The sequence below is a fragment of the Pseudophryne corroboree genome, chromosome 10, assembly GCF_028390025.1.
Source record: "Pseudophryne corroboree isolate aPseCor3 chromosome 10, aPseCor3.hap2, whole genome shotgun sequence".
Taxonomy (NCBI): domain Eukaryota; kingdom Metazoa; phylum Chordata; class Amphibia; order Anura; family Myobatrachidae; genus Pseudophryne; species Pseudophryne corroboree.
Window position 1 is genome coordinate 45,254,276 of NC_086453.1, and position 20,589 is coordinate 45,274,864.

General features: G+C 40.2%; 1 protein-coding gene across 1 annotated transcript; it reads right to left on the reverse strand.

Moving 5' to 3' along the window:
* Positions 1 to 2,072: 2,072 nt before the first annotated feature.
* Positions 2,073 to 15,798, reverse strand: LOC134965171 (C3a anaphylatoxin chemotactic receptor-like). The gene is made up of 3 exons (XM_063941688.1): positions 15,788 to 15,798; positions 15,146 to 15,187; positions 2,073 to 3,221 (listed from the first exon to the last, which is right to left on the reverse strand). The coding sequence occupies exons 1-3, from the start codon at positions 15,796 to 15,798 to the stop codon at positions 2,267 to 2,269; spliced, it is 1,008 nt and encodes a 335-aa protein (XP_063797758.1). The 3' UTR covers positions 2,073 to 2,266.
* Between the last annotated feature and the right edge of the window lie 4,791 nt (positions 15,799 to 20,589).

Consider the following 20,589-nt stretch of genomic DNA (forward strand, 5'->3'; position numbering starts at 1 on the left):
CTCTGCAGGGGTTGTGTGCTGGGATACTGACTTCTGGGTGGGATGCTTTGTAAAAGGTGTATAGCTTCAACTCTTACTGCATGAGCAGTAGTATGGGTCTTCTGGCTTCACATACTACACTTGCAGTACAGGAGAGCTGCATGGGATGTTTGAGGTGTTCTACTTTGTTGGGGGTGCAGTGTGACATGCCTGGTTTGGGATATTTTGGGGTCAGTTTTGGGGGGTGGGGTGGGCTGTGTCCTGTCAGGTATCCAGTGAGTGCAGACAGGGGATGGGGAAGGGGTTTCTCCCCAGCTCACTACTTGCCTTGTTCAAGACAGACAATGGATGTGAATTCAATTGGCTGTGGTTATTTGCCATGGGCTAGTTGATCCTCCAAAAGTAGCCTGATGCCGGCACTTATCTGTGGGGTTTTTTTTTGGGGGGGGGGGGGGGACTGGAAAAGTGCCCTGTTTTTGCAACAGAGACCGTGAAAACACATGGGTTCGGAACTAATCCCAGATCTACTATATGTGTTTTTGCCCAAAATTAGGACATTTTTTGGGAGAGAAAAAACAAAGGGCTATAATTGAATTGCCCCCCCCCCCCTAAAAAAACAAAAAAAACACTGGTCAAAAAACTGCAGTAAAAGTCTTTTTTTTTAACGAAAATATTTTGGTGCTTAGTGAATTCCCCCAACAGCTTGCCTATAAAATACAGTAGATGTTACAGTATATCATTAAAAATATTTGTCTAACATACAGTATTTCATTAGATGAGCTAAAACCCATTTGTATAATATATCAAATTGAATTTACATACATAATGTTTTCAAGTGAAACATGACAACAATAAGCTTGTATACACTGCATTGTTCATTATGTCAACTAGTAAAACATGAAAAGTATAACTATGGTAAAGTCTGACAAGTAGAAGATTATGCCGCTGATTCAGGGTCATGTGCAAGTTGGCTGCAAATTGCATCTTTGTAAATTAATGCAGATTTCCACCTATGTTAAGAGCTGGAAGGACTTCCCCTAGTCATCTGCTTATGAAACTAGCATTCATCACTGTTAGCCAGCATTGCACCAGTCCTATCCTTGGTGCAAGAGATCTGTCTGATTTGCCTGACATTTCATCTACACGCCCTCGGAACACTTAAGGGTATAATTACTTAAGTTTCTAAAAATGAAAAGTTTTGATGTTGCCCATCGCAACTCTGTCTATTGCATTCTAGAAAATGATAGACAGAATCTGATTGGATACTATGGGCAACATCACCAATTTTCATTTTGAGAAGCTTTAGTAAATATATCCCTCAGACTATGTGACGGAAGGTTACACACAGTCTGCTGCAAGTGAATTAGCCACTGAGGTGCCTGTGACTCTGAATACTCTGTTATTCCTGTAGTTGCTCAAAGTTTCTTACACTTGGCTATGGAGCGTGTGCAATTCAAAAAATTGCAAGATCCTTTGGCAAAATGGACATGTGTGCAACTGAATCAGCCAATATGTCTGGTATAATCTGCATCATAATAACTATTGAGCTTGATCTTATAATCATAATAGTAAAAATCTAATTATAGAAAATGTATATATAGTTCAACTTTAATTGTGTCAACAATTAAAAACAATAATAATATGTTTCAGCTATCCAATGTAACAGTTATCTCATTTGTATTTTGTCTTTACAGATTCAAGGATTTTCCTCCTTCAGATGACTTTAATTTACTGGTTTGTACAGTTCTTATCCTCTTGCATTATAACTTAAATAAATTGCTTTACTTATTACTTATATAGTTTCTTGTTGTTCTTATTTCTTGTAAACTATAATTAGATATCTATTAGTTTCAGGTTAATATCTACTTCTGAATGGAGATCATTAAATTTGATGAACATATTTTAAAAATGCCTAGTGGGAACATCTCCAATGTGATTCTCTTACTTCTGAAGTCTAAAGAGCCCTACACACTGGTCGATACCAGTGAAATATATGAACGATCTTGTTCATTAATGAACGAGATACTGTTCATATCTTTCAGTGTGTAGGCACCAGCGATGAACGATGCGCGGCCCCGCGCTCATTCATCGCTGGTGCCAGCTCGTTTAAACATGCAAGCCAATATGGACAATCTCATCCATATTAGCATGCATTGCTATGGAGCCGGGTGACGGGGGAGTGAAGAAACTTCACTCCCCCCGTCATCTCCCGCCCACCGCCGGGTCGCCCATCTGCCGTATCGGCTGTCGGGCAGCTCGGCGGTGGGTCACTATGTGCGTAGGGCCCTTAAGTAGAGATCTTATTTAGAGCACTTTCCAGCCTGGAAGGTATTGATTTTATAAAAGACTCTTTAAAGTCCTGGCCTATGAAGACATAGAGGATGGGATTAATGCAACTGTTGAAATAAGCCAGGCATACACAAATAATATTTATTGTATTATCTATGTGCCATGGCATGTAATTTGTTGGTATTAATGGCCAAGTGTAATATGGAAACCAGCAGATAAAGAAACATGTCAGAACTGCAATGATAATCCTGTGCGATCGCTGAGATTTTTTTGGTCTTTTAACATTTTTAAGTTTAGAAAGGATGACACCATAACACAACAGAATAATGGTGAAAGGAAGCATAAACATTGTGACAAATCTGATGATTTTCTTCTCCTTTCCATGAGCTGGAAAAAAACATTTTCCTATACACTCAGAAATATCAATATTGTCAACATATGATGCACCATGAAGAGCACTTAACATTAGACTCAAAACCCAAATTATTACTGAAATTGTGCGGACACGGTTTGGTGTTCTATGAATCTTAGACCAAATTGGCCACATTATCGATGCACAGCGATCAATACTTATGGCGACCAGAAAATTAACACTAGCACACACGTTTATATACAGTAAAACGGTACTGATTTTGCATACTCTCTGGAAAACATAATTATCTATATACAAAGCCCATTCTCCAAGTTTCAAAGGAAGAGATGCACAACATATGAAATCAGCTATGGCCAGATGGAGGAACCATACAGCGCTGGCTTTCTTCATCTTGTATCCAGCAATCCAGATAACTAAGCCGTTCCCTGGAATTCCCAAAACAAAAGTGATGCTGTAGAAGATATTAGACAGGATCTGAAAGATTTTAAAATATGAGCTGATTAATCTGCTCTCTTTGAAAAACCTGTTATAGACGTCACTGTACGTAATATTTTCTGTCCAGTTGTATTCAATTCCAAACCTAAAATGAAAGCAGTTTGAGGAGAAAGAGAGGTATTATTACTCAGTGCATTATGTATGTAACTTAAAAACTACAATGCCAGAAAAATAACTTAGGAATGCTACTTTCTTTTTTTTATATTTTGCTATTTAACCAATTAATGTAAATAAAAGTTAACTAAAATAATAATAATAATAATAATAATAATAATAATAATAATGGAACATGAGATGCGCAGAGTCACATATTACATAATCACCTCAGAAACTGTATCAAACAGATGACAGCAGCTTAGTGAATGAGTCAGTTAATAAAAAAAATAGGATGGGAAACAATGGGATCAGTATGAGATCCCGGCGGTCGGATCCCAGCGGTAAGTACAGCGTGTCCCCTCGTGCTCTCACTGTGCTTTCCACGCTTCGGGCCCGGTGGTGACCTTCAATCACCACAAGGTTCTATTCCCCCACCGGTGGTGGTGTGGACCACCACCCAAGTGGGAAAACCAGCCGGCGGATGGGACTCTGACCGTTGGTATTGCAAATGGTGTTGGGATTCTGTTATCGGTATATTGACCGCTGGGATCTCATCTGGCAGTCAAGTGACTGCCTCCCGATACAACAACTATAACTAGATTACCAACATACTGTACAGCAAATAAAGAAATAAAAAACTGCTTCTGCTTTTGGAACTAACACAACATACAAAAATGACAAATTGATGTTAAAAAATAGCAAACATAAATTATAGTAAGTGAGAGCAATACTGCCAGCAGTTACATTATATATGCATTTGTGACATAACATTATGTGCCGAATGTAATGAAGTCTGAGTTGGACGGAGTGGCAATCATGTACAATGCATGCTTTTGACTTGTACATGATTGGCGCTTTAAAAAAAAATCTAAATCCAGCCGGGAACCTGCACCACCAGCCAATTCGGCCTTCATTGCATCCGGCCCTATATTTTGGTATAAAGCTGTTGGTATGTTAAATGACCTGCCAATAACTCACATGGCATAGCTGTAAACCGCTACTGCTCATGCATCTACAGTATAGTCCGGTTACTGATACATTGGAACCCAGCTGGAAAAACCTTCAAACAATTCACATTGTACAACTGTTAACATTTCTAGGTGATTTGTTATTTTCAATTCATACTATAACAAATATCAGGATATCTGTAGAAAGTCTGTGGTGGATCATGAGGAGTACTTTTATATATTAGACCACAATACATGTGTCAAAATAATGCCAGTATGAAAGATAGACAGACAGACAGACAGACAGACAGACAGACAGACAGACAGATAGATAGATAGATAGATAGATAGATAGATAGATAGATACACATGTTTTCACATACACCTTTCCCCATTTAAGCCATTTGGCCAAATTAGCCATGCAATGGAATCTGCGACTTTGCCATTCTTTGTGGTTTTTCTTAAGATCTGATTCTTTAATCTGGTACTTTATATGAATTTGTTTGCACCAAAAAAAATTGGGAATCCATCCAATCGCTACTAGTGGTGGATCGTCTTAGCCATGCTAAGCATTTTGTGACAAATCAAGCAAAAATGGAATGGTGTATGAAGACAGATCTGTAGATATAGATGGAGCCACGCTCATCAAGCGTGGCTACCTCACAGGCAGGGGTGCCCGGCACGCCGGCAAGGGCACATTAACACTCCCATTCACTTTGAATGGGGTGCGTGCGCATCTACGATACATGCGTGTGCCATTCGTGCCTGGCGGTCTGCATTGCTGGGCGCACTCAGTCCAGATGGCACCACGATTAGCATGGCTTCATCTGTAGATGTAAACCAGGTGATGCCCACTTCTAGAGTGAAGTGGGAAGTCGGGTTTGCCTATGACGAGTTTCATGCTGAGTGAGTCTTTGTACCCCCACTTTATAATGCTAGTAATCACTGCTTTGTAATTTGGGGGACAGAATCACTATGATGCAATCATGCCATCACAACCCTACACCCCCCAATTATGCCATGCCATACTCCCTCTGTGCCAATCTGGCTGCCTCAAACTCAGCAAGGTAGATAGATAGATAGATAGATAGATAGATAGATAGATAGATAGATAGATAGATACAAATTGGGGAGCAATCACTATACAATGTAAATTGGTATTTAATGATGGTAGGAGACCTGATTCAGAGATGTACACTATTGCAATCGCAGCTGTGTGGTGCTCAAACCATATGCATCACTATATTAATGAGTGTGACTACATCTGTATTAGCTTAAGCATTCCCAGTTTAACTGAGTAAAACATCAGACACTACTGATAGATTTTATCACCATATATGTTCTCGCAAACCACATCGACAAGCTCCCTACAGTTTTAATGATTTCAAGAAAAGGGGGCGTAGACTTGAAAGACAATGAAGGAAGACTAACCTGGTAGAGGATAGGAAAAACTAATAAAACATTATGAATAATATCAACACACAATCACCCATAAGAAATTAAGAGTTTTTGGCACATGAGATCACAGCAGAAAACAGTAGGCCAGTTCACTTTTTCCATACATTGAAGATGCTTTGCAAGTCAGCATTCCTGCAGCCTGATAAACCACTCTCCAAGGGAAGATGCAACAACTTATTTTCAGATAAAGTATCTGTTATCCAGGGTGGAATCTCCACAGTGCCATCAAAGGAGTGGCAAATTACCAAGCCGGACAATCTAAGCCACCTGTTATTATCATGGACAAGTTATGACCCAATGGATGTAAAAGACATTGCTGAAATTGCCTGAATGTTGCATCCCAACACCTGTGATCTGTATCCAGCCTCATCCAAGCTTCTAATAGGGTGTAGGCACATAATTGTCCCTGTATGTGCAAAAATAGGTCAATGCTCTCTGTAGACAGGAAGTCCTTCTGAACCCTTGAAGGTAGCAATGGTTAGACCTCTTCTAAAAAAAATAATTTAGATCCCAACTGCATGACTAACTTTCTAGGAAAGGTTATTGAGAAAGTTGTTGCAAATCAACTGGAAACCTGCCTGACAATCCATGATATTTACAGTATGATCCATTACAATCAGGATTCAGGGGAAGACACATCACTGAAACAGCCCAGGTTAGTGTGTTAATTGATCTTCCCATGGCAAGAGACAGAGGTGACTGTTTAATCTTAATACTCACTGCAGCATTTGATACCATAGACCATGGGTTTCTGATTGAGCATCTAAAAAATTTCCCTGGACTGCATGGCACAATCCTTAGCTGGTTCACATCATTTTTCACTGGCAGTTCACAGAGAGTTTTGTCTGGAGTACACTTATCATCACCAGTGCCACTACCATGTGGTGTTCCACAAGGTTCTATAGTATCCCCCATGCTTTTTGCCATATACATGCTACCACTGGGTGATATAATCAGATGCCATGGCCTGGTCTACCACTGCCATGCAGATGATACACAACTGTACCTGTCTATTTCTCAATGTACTGAGAATCCAATATCAACCCTAAATGAGTATATAGCTTAAATCTAAGAATGGATGAGTGCCACTTGACTGCAACTAAATCCTGATAAAATAGAGGTCCTTATGATAGGACCTCAACATCTAAGTAAAGACTGCAGCATTAAAGGACAAGACTGCAGTATAGCCAGCCAATTGGACTTACACTTGGGGAATCAGAATTTCTAACCACTGATCTTGGCATTGTCTTGGCATTGGAATCTTGGCATTGTCCTGGATGGTGGATTGACACTTAAACATCAGGGGCCAAATGTAATAGAGTGAGAGTTTCAGAAAGTGAGAGATTTGGTAAGGTTTTTCAGTTTTTATTAAAATGGCAATCATTTACACTGCAAAACCAGGTTGATCTTGCTGTGTAAATGATTACCACTTTAAAAAAAACTGCAAAGCCTTACCAAATCTCTCACTTTCTGAAACTCTCACTCTATTACATTTTGCCCCTGATATCACCCACAATCAAATTCTCATTCTTTAATCTGAGAAACATAGCCAGAATCAAGCACTTGATTCCCTCTGAAGATCTGACAGAAGTCATACATGCATTTGTGTCATCTTAATTAGAATACTGCAATGCCCTCTACATTTGTTCACCCAGCATAATAATTGCACTGCTTACAGCTGGTACAAAACACAGCTACCAGGCTATTAACCAACAAGCCCCATTCCAGCCACATAAAATAAATTCTCTACTCCCTCCACTGGCTACCTGTAAGGTGGCGAATCGTCTTCAAGATTGGTTTACAGACTCTGAAAGCACTACATGACCAGGGCCCAAGTTACCTACCTGAAGCAGCTCTTTATCCCATACTGCCTTGCTCAATGATTACGATCTGTAGATGAAGGACTTTTAGCAGTACTTAGAATGTCCTGAAATTCATCTGGGTTCGAGCTTTTAGCCATGAGGCTCTGACTCTATGGAAATCTCTTCCCCATACAGTTCTAGAGGCTCCAACTCAAGAAACCCTCAAAGACAGACTCAAGACTTTCCTGTTTACTAAAGTATATCCATATTGTCCTTTTAATATCTCCATGTTCTCTGTATTTTATGAAAAGCTTTTCTGTTCTTCATTGTTTCTGTACTCTATTATGTTAATTATGTTAAGTGCCTTGAGTCTTCTCGAAGAAAGAATGCTATATAAATAAAATTATTATTTTGATTATACTGAGGAGGGTGCAGATCGGACACAGACTGTGACCACTCCACCAGCGATTCAACATTGAACACACATCGACTCCTCAAGCATGCCTGAGTAGCACAGGAGCAGCTACTAAACAGTCACTAAATATTGACCCCATAACTGCCATGTTTGCATTAACTTTGGTTCACCATCTACATCCAGGAAATGCCCCAAAATCCCAAAAGACTTCAAAGGCCATTGCGAAGTCATACAATTTGCAAGCACTGTTACAGGCCTTGGTTTGGGCATGCATAGTGAGGTTTGTCTCACCTTTTTGCTCATGGGCACCTTTTTGCAGGCACAGATCAATATCTCTCAGGTGGAAAGCTAGCGGTGCAGTGCATTCTGTGACATAATCATGCTCTTCCAACACAGGTGAAGCAATGCACCACACATGATGCCATCATGCTGGGTTGCACAAATGCGCTGTGCAATATGCAGGGCACCGCAGCAGAGGGGTAAACAGGGGAGTTTAAGTAACAGATGGACAGACTGTCATCTAATCTTCTCATTATATTGTTCCCGTGCAACACCGACACACTGATGATACCCTACCCACTTCCATTGGCTACCACTGGGTATTTTTTATTATTTATTTATTTATTTATTAAGTTTCCTATATAGTTGAGCAAATTCCATTGCGTTTTACAACTGGACACAATTAGAAGACAAAACTTGGTAAAAACAAACAGTCATAGGGGTAGGAGGGCCCTGCTCGCAAGCTTACAATCTATGGGAAAATAGGCATGAATACACAAGGATAGGTACTGTCTATTGCATAGTGGTCCACCAGATTGCAAAGGTTCTTGGTGGATTTAACATCACAGCAGTGTTGAACCAGAGTCAGGAGGACGGGAGTGTGAAGAAAGAAAATATGTGGGTGAAATGTGTGTACTGTACTGTGGGGATATCATTGGACAGGAAAGCTATGAAGGTAATGTGATCGGTTCTGGAATTTGACAAGCTTGTCAGAATAGGTGAGTTTTCAGGGAATGGTTGAAGGTTTGAAGACTAGAGGAGAGTCTTATTGTACATGGTAGGGCATTCCACAGAGTGAGTGCAGCTAGCAGAAAGTCCTGTAATCATGCATGGGAGCAAGTAATGAGTGAGGATGAGAGATGTAGATCTTGTGAAGAGCAAAAAGACCTGGTTGGGAGATATTTTGAGATAAGCGAAGAGATGTATGGTTAATAGCCTTGTATGTAAGTAACAGTATTTTATATTGAATACGGTAGAATACCGGTAGCCAATGGAGGGACTGACAATATCTGCATTCAGAATGGATTGTAATGGTGAGAGTCTTTTCTTAGTAAGACCAGTAAGAAGACAATAATCAATGCGGGAGATAATGAGAGAATGGATTAAGGTTTTAGCAGTGTCTTGTGTAAGGTATGATCGTATTTTGGATATATTTCTTAGATGCATGTAACATGATTTTGAGACAGATTGAATGTGGGAAGCAAAAGACAGTTCTAAGTCAAGTATGACGCCTAGGCAGCGAGTTTGTGGTGTAGGGTTGATTGTAGAGTTCTCAACAGTGATAGAAATATCAGGTTGGTAACTGGCATTGGCCGGTGGAAATATAATTAACTCTGTTTTGGAAATATTAAGTTTGAGGTGGCGAGATGACATCCAAGAGGAAATGGCAGAGAGCCATTCAGTGACCTGACCCAATACAGATAGAGACAAATCTGGGGAGGATAGGTAGATTTGAGTATCATCTGTGTACAGATGACACTGAAATCCAAAAGAACTGATTAGTTTACCAAGAGATGAGGTATAGATTGAGAAATGCAGAGGACCAAAGACCGAGCCTTGTGGTACTCCAACTGAAAGAGGTACCAAAGAGGAGATGGATTCAGAGAAACGGACACTGAAAGAGCAATTAGATAGGTAGGATAGGAACCAAGAGAGGGCCAGGTCCTGAACACCTAGGGACTACAGTGTTTGTATGAGAAGAGAGTGGTCAACAGTATCAAAAGCAGCAGAGAGATCTAGAAGAATGAGTAGTGAGTAATGGCCTTTAGACTTCGCAGTGACTAGATCATTCACTACTTTAGTCAGTGCTGTCTCTGTGGAGTGTTGGGAGTGAAAGCCTGATTAATGTGGGTCCAATAAGTTGTATGAGTTAAGAAAGTGTGTGAGTCGAGTGTAGGCAAGTTTCTCAAGTAGCTTGGAGAGACATGGGAGCTGAGAGATGGGACGGTAGTTTGAGAGAGAGAGTTAGAGTCAGAATTTATTTTTTTCAGAATGGGAGTAATCACTGCATGCTTGAACAGTGAAGGAAAGATACCAATAGAGAGAGAGAAATTACAGATGTTAGTTAAGGTTTGGATGAGGACAGGAGACAGAGCTTTACTTATTTGTGAGGGTATAGGATCAAGAGGAGAGGTAGAAGAGTAGCAGGATGAGAAGAGTGTTGATACTTCATCTTCATTAGTGGGATCAAATGAAGAGAAAGTGCCAGGGGGTTCAGGTAAGGAATTGAGTAGATCACTGGTTGAGGAAGAGCATACTATTTCATCTTGGATCTTGTCAATCTTGTCCTTGAAGTAGGAAGCAAGATCTTGCGCCTTGATAGTGGCTGGCGGGTTGGGTGAAGGAGGGTTGAGAAGTAATTTAAATGTATTAAAAAGTAGTTTGGGGTTAGAAGCTTGAGCAGAGATGAGAGTTTGGAAATATGTTTGTTTGGCAGTGTCCAGAGCATTACGATAAAAATGGTAGACAGTCTTATACTGTATGTGAGGAAGTCACTTAGAATACGAGATTTACGCCACTGGCGTTCAACTTTATGTGACAGTTTTTGTAGTTGTCTTGTTACTTTAGAGTGCCACGGTTGACATCTATGCCTACATGGAGTGTGATAGGTAGATGGATCCACTTCATCAAGGGCTATCTCTATAGTCTGGTTCAGGTGTGATACAGCCATCTCAGGAGAAGTGAATGCAGAAATAGGTGAAAGCTGTTTTTGCAGTGAGGTGGAAAGTTCTTGAAGATTAATTGCATTAATATTTCTGCGGGTTTGAGGAGGATTGGAGGATGTCAGTGGCACCGAGTTTGAAGTATTAGAGGAGAGCATGCAGGTGATTAGGTTGTGATCTGAGAGAGGGAAAGGAGTGTTAGTGAGTTCAGAAACAGAGCATAGTCTGGTGAATACTAGATCAAGGCAGTGGCCCTCCTCATGAGTAGAGGAGTCAGTCCATTGTGAGAGGACGAGAGAGGAGGTTAGAGAGAGTAGAGGGTACTTTGGGGTCAAGGGAGTATCGCAGCACCTCAGAACCTCTGGGCCTGATACAGTATCCCCCTTAGTACCCGCAATTTCTGGGCCTGGCTGTCGATGTCCTCTGTACACTGCTACTTCTGTTCTCTATAATATGCAGTAGCTTGGAGTCACTGGAAAAGTCAGCATGTGGGTTTAGTTGTCCGCAGCAGTTGTGCTTGCAGGTTCCCTTCCTTGCCATTGTTATGATTCTCTCTGCTCTCCTGTGATTGGGAACTTGAAGAAGCTATATACTGGGCCTAATTGCTGCAGCTTTGCAAATTGCAAATCCAATCCTTTGCAATACAAATGCAGGAGGATGTTCAAAGCACCTCCTTCCTGCATTTGCGATAGCAATATTGCGATACAATACATGTTATCACAGTCCAGGATGAACATCGCAACCATCGGTCGCGATGTTCATCTGCAACAGTAGGCTGAGTAAGCATGAGCTTTCTCAGGCTTGCCATCACAGGGTGGCTTGCTAGGCCAAGGAAACTGTGTCTTGCGACACAGTAATTGGCCTCACCACTCCAAGAAAACAGGGACAACACGACCCTGTTTCCTGCAACACCAGCTGCCCCCACACCCGGACTTCCCACAGACTGCCTGTCAATCAGGTAGATGCGTTCTCATTTCTACAATGTGATTCCAGGACCCATTCTGCACATGCGTAAAATGGGTCCTGCATGTGCACAGTTTCCTGACCATCGGAGTGATCAGTGAGACAGTACAAGTATAACAGATATGAGTAATGTACACAATGTCAATGCTGCTGCCTGTTGTGTATGTGAGTACACAGTGAACAACAGGTGAGTGATTTAATATGTGATAATCCCCATGGAAGGAAAAAAGTGAGAATCTTGATGCTAATGTGTACCTGCTGTGACCTCAGTTATCATGAGTCAATGCATTGGATCAATGAGCAGCCTCACATGAGCAAACAGGGAAACACAGAAATAAAAAGTACCTGTAGATAATTTAAAAGGACAGGGTGGTGTTGTTGGTCAGTTGTCTGATCTGTGCACAGGAGAGACCCTGGTGTGTCCAAAGATGTGCACATTTTGCTGGAAATGGCTTTCTCAATTTGGTCACCCCTAGATACTCCAGGGTATTTTATATTAGATCCTTACTGAGAAGAAATTGTAAGCAATAGGGCCATCATAAACCATTAAGCAGAGTCTGCAAAAGCTGGCAGGTGGTGGGCAGGAGAGTCACTCTCTCTGCTCTGCTACACTGCTGCTGTCTGCAGTGACATGAGGTGCTGCTGTCTGACACTCCCCCAGTCAAACTGTATGACAGGCAGAGGTGCTGGAAGCAGAAGGGCAGGAGGTTTACAGTTGGGTTAGAGCAGATGCTTATTCTACCATTGTTTTCGATATGTTTTATTCAGTTTCTCTATATTCTGTGCCCAGTATCTATCTTGCCCCTCTCTCTCTCTGCCCAGCATCTGCCCCCCTCTCTCTTTCCAGCATCTGGCATCCACCCTCTCATCTCTTCCTAGAATCTGGTTGCTTTCCCATTTCTCTGCCAAGCATCTGCCCCCTTTCCTATCTCTGTGTACCCCCTCTCTCTGACCAGGATCTGGTTGCCACCCCTACTCTCTGCCCATAATCTGTGTGCTTTCCCATTTCTCTGCCCAGCATCTGTCCCCATGTTCTCTCTGCCATTGTCTGTGTCCCTCCTCTATCTGCCCAGGATATGGTTGCTTTCCCATTTCCCTGCCCAGCATCTACCCCCCTTCATCTCTCTGCCCAGCATCTGTGTCCCCCTCTCTCTGCCCAGGATCTAGATGCCACTCCCTGCCAGAATCCAGCTGCTATCCCATTTCTCTGCCCAGCATCTGGCTGCCCTACCTTTTTTTCTACCCAGTATCTATCTCTCACCGTCTCTCTGTCCAGTATCTGGTTGTCTCCCTCCTCTCTTTGTCTAACTGTACCGCATCTATCATATCTGTACTCCATCCTTCTTCCACTATTTTCTAACAACACCCACTTTTCCCTTGTTACATTCACAACTCATTGTTCCTCTTACTTTCACCTTCTCATGCCTCCTCTTTCTTTTACCTATTCTGCTCTCTTCACACCTTATATCATTACTACTGTGGGCATTATGTGTATAAGGGGCAATACTACTATGGGCATTATGTATATAAGGGGCACTACTGTGGGTATTATGTATAATGGGCAGTAATGTGGGCATTGTGTATAAAGGGTACTACTTAGGGATTTGTGTATAAGAGGCACTACTGTGTGATATAATGTAAATAAGGAACAGTACTATGTGGTATAATGTGAATCAGCGGCACTACGTGCGGTGTAGTGTGAAGAACATTGTGCTACTTTGTGGTGCAATTGAATTGGGGGTACTATTGTGTGGCCATACCCCTTCCTTGTGAGGTCACACCCCCTATTTGCACCTTCAGTGTGAATTGTCACGTTTTTATATATGTGACACAGGGAACAAATTTATAGTTTGCAGGGATGTACTGAACAACCTAGTACCAGCCATGGTAAGCCATTTCAAAGCCATATTTCTGACACTTCTATCCTCTTCCCCGTTCCCTGTTGTGGTGCAATGCCTATGATTTTCTTCTGGACCAGCCAGAGCTACATACAATACATTGGTGCACCAACAAGGAGTTGTACTTTTAGGGGTCCTGAAGCATCGTTCTTCTTACCACATTAGTTCTTCTTACCACACTGTCCTCATCTCACAGTGTAAGGAAGCGATGGAGCTACAGCTTGCTCCAAAGCTGTTGCTCACTTTTTTCTTCTGGACTTTGTACATTTTGGTTAATGATGAGTTTGTGCATTTGCCTGAATATTTCACCTGGATTAAAGGATTCATTTGAAATAGCTGCTAACTTCACAGGAATCTTGTATATACCATAACCTTTAAATGCCTTAATTGGTCTGTAAAAGCTTTAATTGGTAATAAACGAAAACACAAATTTAAGTACATGTTTTTTTATGTTTTCTTGCTGCTTAATTCAATTATAAGAACCTATTATATAAGTATTTGTTAAAATAATTCTCAGGTGGTGTTTTTTTAATCCTAGGGCAGATGGTTCAGTTAATATATTTTGCAGATCTCATATTCATATAATTGCTGCTATAAAATGTTTTTATTATGTGTAATTCAGCTTGTTCATTCATTGGGACTAGTTATTATCTGTTTGAAATTGTCCAGTTTTATACTTCTTTCTTATATATGAAAGAGTGCACAGATCCTATTGAACTTTCCACTGATTAAAATTTGCTGAAGCAGATTCTTGTGGATTTTAAAGAGAGAGAAGGGCTTCAAAGTCAATGGCCATCACTGGCTGATGTTTACATGACAATGAAAACCAATGGTGCTGTTACAGTAAACCTTAGAAAATAAACCATTGTTGGTTATGAATTGAATCTAAAACTGATACTTACTACACTTACGTCATAGGGTGGTATTCAAATGATATATCACACCCAGTCTCCTTTCTAAAGTGATCCCCGTTATAGCACATATTGCGCCCAAAGTAATCATGTTTAGCTGCGTTAAGGGTTGGGTGCCCTCGCTACTCCAGGGGTAGGGAGCTGAAATGATTATACCACGTCCATCAGCAGAAACAGAACGGGTGTGGAAGGGGGTGAAAATAATTGAATAGTGCCCATAGAGTTTCATAGCCAGTTTACAATGGCCACTTCTAAAAAAGTAACAAAAATTCACTTTTAAACAAACTTTTTATAAACTTGAACAAACTTTTGTAATGTCATTTTGTTTTTAACAATCTAACTGTATATTTTGTAGCTTTTAAATTACTTGTTTTGTTTGAACCATTTATCAAAGATTTGCTATTTGATCTCCTAATAATAATAAAATGAGTCAAACCTAAAAATAAATTTGTGGATAATGTGCAAAATAGAAAATGTAAAAAATATTGCATTGTGATAAATCATACATACTGTAGTTATGTATAAAATGTGTACATAGAAAAATAACTATCTACAGTATATAAATTAATATGCTTACCCATTACACTCAAATATAAGAGTTTCCCAGCCTGAATTTACCCTGCAAACAAATGAATAATGTCATGTAAAGTTTACTGTATTTTAAAGGCATTAAATAAGCATAAAAATCAAAATACATTTACTGTTCACTAAAATTGTTAAAAGTTAGTAAATTACAACCAATTAAAACAAGAAATAAAAATAAAATATAATCAATTATCCAGTTCTATTTTATACATGTAATTTGCCGCCTGTCTCAATATATAGAAATAACAAATACAAATAGTGTAATGTTTGTGCTGGCTTAAATGTGAACTGATCACTTTTACATAAATGGTCCCTCTCAGGGCCACACTTATATTCTTGTAATTGGTGATAACACAGCAAACCTCAGTGTCCCAAGGTTAGAGTGTTATGCAATAAACTTTTCCAATTTGCTCTTAAAATACTATTCACTTTGCTCTAAAGAATTAACATGAGAATCAGGGCTGTATTTGTTATATGTAAAACTGTGGTGTGCTTAATACTTCTTTTAAGTTTGGGAAAGTGCATCTAGAAATGTGTAAGATGGGCAATAAAATATAAAAATTTGAAAAAAAAAGACTTGATAAGCAAAAACTCCTAAATAATGTTGTTTGCTCTTCCAAAAATCAAGAATTACCCTCTCCGCATTGCTCCATAAAATGGAATATATTTTTTTAAGTACTCCACACACTTACAGTAGGTACAGTACAAAGGCGCAGCTACTATATAATTTGCAGTATAAGTCCTCAATCCAATGCCTAACTTTGGCCTATAAAAATGTTTAACCCTTGGCGTACTGTCAAAATGAGCACTAATGTTTTTTGATAAAGCAGTGAAAATCAGGGCATGTGATGTTATCCAAGAGATCTTGAGTTGTCTTGTTCTTTATAAAGTATAATTACTGTAGGTTTAATGATGTCAGTATTTCTTTAAATAAGTTTCACTACAGAAAATAACTTTTGGTACACAGCAACACAGTCATACTGTTAAGAGCCACTGTGGCTTATGGCTGTAGCAGGTCTGGTAATTTCCAAGTGACCGGGATGCCACATCATGCAAGCCGCAGTGTCTGATGGTCCCGACATTTATTAGGCTGTGCTGATTCCTGGTCCCGGCTGTTACCAAGCAGCCAGCATGCCTCTGTGTGTATGTAGGGCAGAAGGATCAGCTGCGCAATATATCAGGGAAAAGGGCAGTAAGGAATATGAGAGCCGATGTATATACCATAAATTTATTAACCATAAATATAGGATAATTGATTAATAATCAAGATGCAACATTAAAATGTTATAAAAAAGCACACCTCAAATAAATGTATCCATATTAAGGAGTAACAGTTATATTAGTTCTCTAAATAAAAGTCCACACATAATATGAAATAATATGAAATTCAGCTGGTGTTCAGAGTAGTGAGTGACAAGTATACTTAGGAAAATGACCATAGGCAGAATATTAGAAATGCAATGAATAGTCAGTTGGATGTATGTCCCATAACATCAAAGAACGGGTTAACCCAATATTAACACAGCGTTGATACTAGCCGTCTATACCAATTAATGGCTCCACACAGTGAATTGGCGGCTCCCTCTCCTCTGCGGCATTCGCACTAGTGGGCACTGCGGGATACACCGCCGAGGACGCTCGGCTCTGGACCAGCCCACACAAGGAGAGGTATCAACGCTGTGTTAATATTGGGTTAACCCGTCCTTTGATGTTATGGGACATACATCCAACTGACTATTCATTGCATTTCCAATATTCTGCCTACGGTCATTTTCCTAAGTATACTTTTCACTCACTACTCTGAACACCAGCTGAATTTCATATTATGTGTGGACTTTTATTTAGAGAACTAATATAACTGTTACTCCTTTTATATGGATACATTTATTTGAGGTGTGCTTTTTTATAACATTTTAATGTTGCATCTTGATTATTAATCAATTATCCTATATTTATGGTTAATAAATTTATGGTTTATACATCGGCTCTCATATTCCTTACTGCCCTTTTCCCTGATATATTGCGCAGCTGATCCGTCTGCCCTAAATTGTATTTCTTAAACACCCACATAGTGTTTTCAGCTGCGCACCTATCAGGGTAATTTTGATTATTAGTTATTCGCTCTTGAGGCGCTGTGTAAGCAGTTTATTGTCTTTCTCTGTGTGTATGTGCATTTTTACAGCTGCAATCTGTTTGATCATTAAGGGAGTTGGTCTGCCTGGTTCTCTGCCATTGGTCCCTGTTCCTGATAAATGGCATCCAGCCCTGCACAGCCTGGCCAGTGATAGTTTCTGTGTCCAGTTGCCAGTTCCTGTTGTCAGTGCCTAGTCTCTGGTTGGAAGCCTTTCCAGCCAGTCCCTGTTTCTGAACAGTTCATATCTCGCCTAACCATGTTTCTAAAGGAGTCTCTCAGATATTGCTATTGTGCTCTTGTACCTTGCCCTTGCTGCTAAAGTGTATGCTGTGTGCTAAGTGAATACATTATTTCTGTGGATCTCATCTGTGCTCTGCTGGGATCCTTGACTAATTACCACTGCTATCTGACATTGGAATTCTGTGTAAACTCTGCATATCATTTACCGTGGAAACTGGTTTCTTGTTATTACTCTGCTGCTGTAATAAAAGTACTGAGTATATTTCTATGATGGAGATGTTTGTTCCTAGGGGTCCTACTTACTGGTGTTGGCACCGCAGGCTCCCCACTCCCCCTGCTGCCCACTCCATGTGAGCAGCTGGCATTTTTTTACCCAGAGAGGAGAGGGAGAGTGACTTGTGAACAGGGGAGTGGAGCTACATGAGACCAAGGAGGGCTGCTGTCAGAGAGAATGATGGTGCTGCTGCAGGTCCCTGGTCAGCCATAGAGTGACAAAACTATTTTGCCACTTAAGATGTAAATGTGTGTGTAGTGTTTGTGTGTGCAGTGTGAGCAGTAGGGGGACACAGTACACTGTGTAAAGGGATGGAGGGGTCAGAAGATGAGAGCTGAGGAAAAGAGGAAAGGACACAAAAGAAGAAAATAAAGCAGGTAAGGATGCTAAACAAACAAAAGAGTGAAAACTACAGTATAATAAACAGATGAGACAGATAGAAAAATGGGAAAGCATTGACAAGCAATACTTCACTGGGGTGACTTGAAGAAGAGGGTGCGGTCAAAGAGCAGATATGAATATATACTTATGTGCATCAGTTGTATTATCCCAGAATGTGCAGTTAGTGGGATATGATAATGAAGTCTCTAATGTTGCTTGTACTGTGCTTTAAGCATTGAATGTTACACTAGTGTACTTTAATGCTAGAAGAATAATGTATTTTGGACAAAATCAGATAAAGTAATAGCACTAGAATGGACACTTGCAGAAATATAGTCAGAAACGTCTAAATCATTTTCTCTTTTAGAGGGTTGTGCACACCTGAACAGAACAACACTGGAAATCCCACCATAGAGGTGAGGAGCAACATTAGCATTTTATTATATAGGATACTGTAATTGATTCTTCAATTTCAACAAACTAATTTAAAATTGTCTTGGAAATTATATGTTTAATCACAGAATCATAAGAAGAATATGTGGCTACCAACATTTAAAATAATAACTCACTTAAAGCTATATTATTGCACTGAGTTAACTAGAATGCACCCAATTTAACATAAGGTTCATACAGTATATACATGAGCACATACAATGTGTTTTATAATAATCAGTTTCTAGATTGTATTACAAACATATACAGTAGAATAAGGACATTACTGCTGTTAAGATGGTTTAACTATTATCAACTGATTAGTGATTAGTTACAGTATACAGTAGATGAGAGCTACATATAGCTATATTTATCACTTAATATAATTTGTGTTACTAAAATATAAGACGTCTATATTCACAATCAATTCTCAAAGTCTAACATTAATTTCCAAATACATCAATGCAGGTATGTAGCCTTCTACTTTAACCACAATCATATGCATTGTCTTTTATGCATTTTTCGCATATATATTCCAGTAATATTTCTGTGCATATGCATTATGTATTGTTAATTCTTTTATCATATTCCATACAGAGTCATGCGCATTACGGCTCAGTGTTTCTTAGCTGAAAGAATGTAGCCATATGTATTTGGGGCACGCAAGTTATGTAGTAGCTTTGCTTATTGGTAAGTTGTTGTGTGAGTGATGCCCCATAGAGTTCAACCTTTAGAGGCCTAGTTCCTGAAGTATATAGTGGGGGGAATTCAATTGTTTGAAAAATCGATTGGGTGTTGTTTTTTTTCCTGTCTATTAGATAGCAAAAAGAGACACCCAACTGACTTTTCAAACAATTGAATATCCCCCACTGTCTTCTTACCACAATAGTGAATTCTCTTTAGCTGCTCAAATCTCATTGTCACAACTGAGGGTTTTGGCTGACAGGAGGAAGCCTCAGTTGTAGGGGCTGAAATGAAATTAAACTTAGGTGGTTTAATCAGACCCCTGGACATGTAAGTGTAGAAGGAAACCCGAAGGTGTGACCATGACAACCAGGTTAAAAGTCAAATAAAAGTTTTATTAAACAGACTCCGTGTAATCACAACAGTATTCACAGTTGGTATTAGCAGTGGAAGATAATACAGTTCCTGGAACACTTAACCATAGAAGGTATCACAGAGCACTGGTAGGTTGCAGAACAGATGTTATAGTCCTTTGGTAGAATAACCTTACCAGGCCAGGCTGTAGTAGTGGGGATAACCGAGGAACATGCCAGTAGGTGTATTAGATGAAGCTGATAACTGGAATACACTGTTGGAGTCACTGGGTGGAACCAGCCAGGTGGTGGAGACACGGAGTAAATACTGTAAGATGCTAGGGAGCGTGGAAACAGAAGAATTGAAGAGTGGTTACCGGTGGTAAGTGGATACTGCTGGTAAGTAGGAATCCGCTGAAGGAACACCGGCTCTTTAAGGAAGCTGAATTCTGTTGGAAGCTGGCTGCTGGAAACAGATGGGTTAATAGCTGGAAGCTGGAAGCAGATGGGTTAATAGCTGGAAGCTGGAACAGCCACAGAGTACTGCAGAGTCAGGCTGCACCGCAGGATGGAAGGCAGGTGCGGGTCTCTTTAGTAGATGCTGGAGACAGGAGCTGGAACCTGGAGAAACATCCACAGGAGAAAGAGACTGGAACAAGGTATGACAAACAAAGCACTGACCATTTCCTGGTTCAGGCACAGGATACTTATACCTGCTGCAGTGCAGGCATTGGCTGGCCAATCATGCAGATTCCACAGTGCAGCAGATTGGTGGAAACAGAACATGTGACTGGAACCAACATGGCTGTGCCCATGTTAGTGTTTGGAGGGAAAGCTGGTTTGGAAAAAACATGTGAAAACATAACAGCAATGGCGGCGCCGGCCGCAGAGGACAGGAGACGCCAAACTAAGAACTGTAGACTGAGGCGCATGGATGA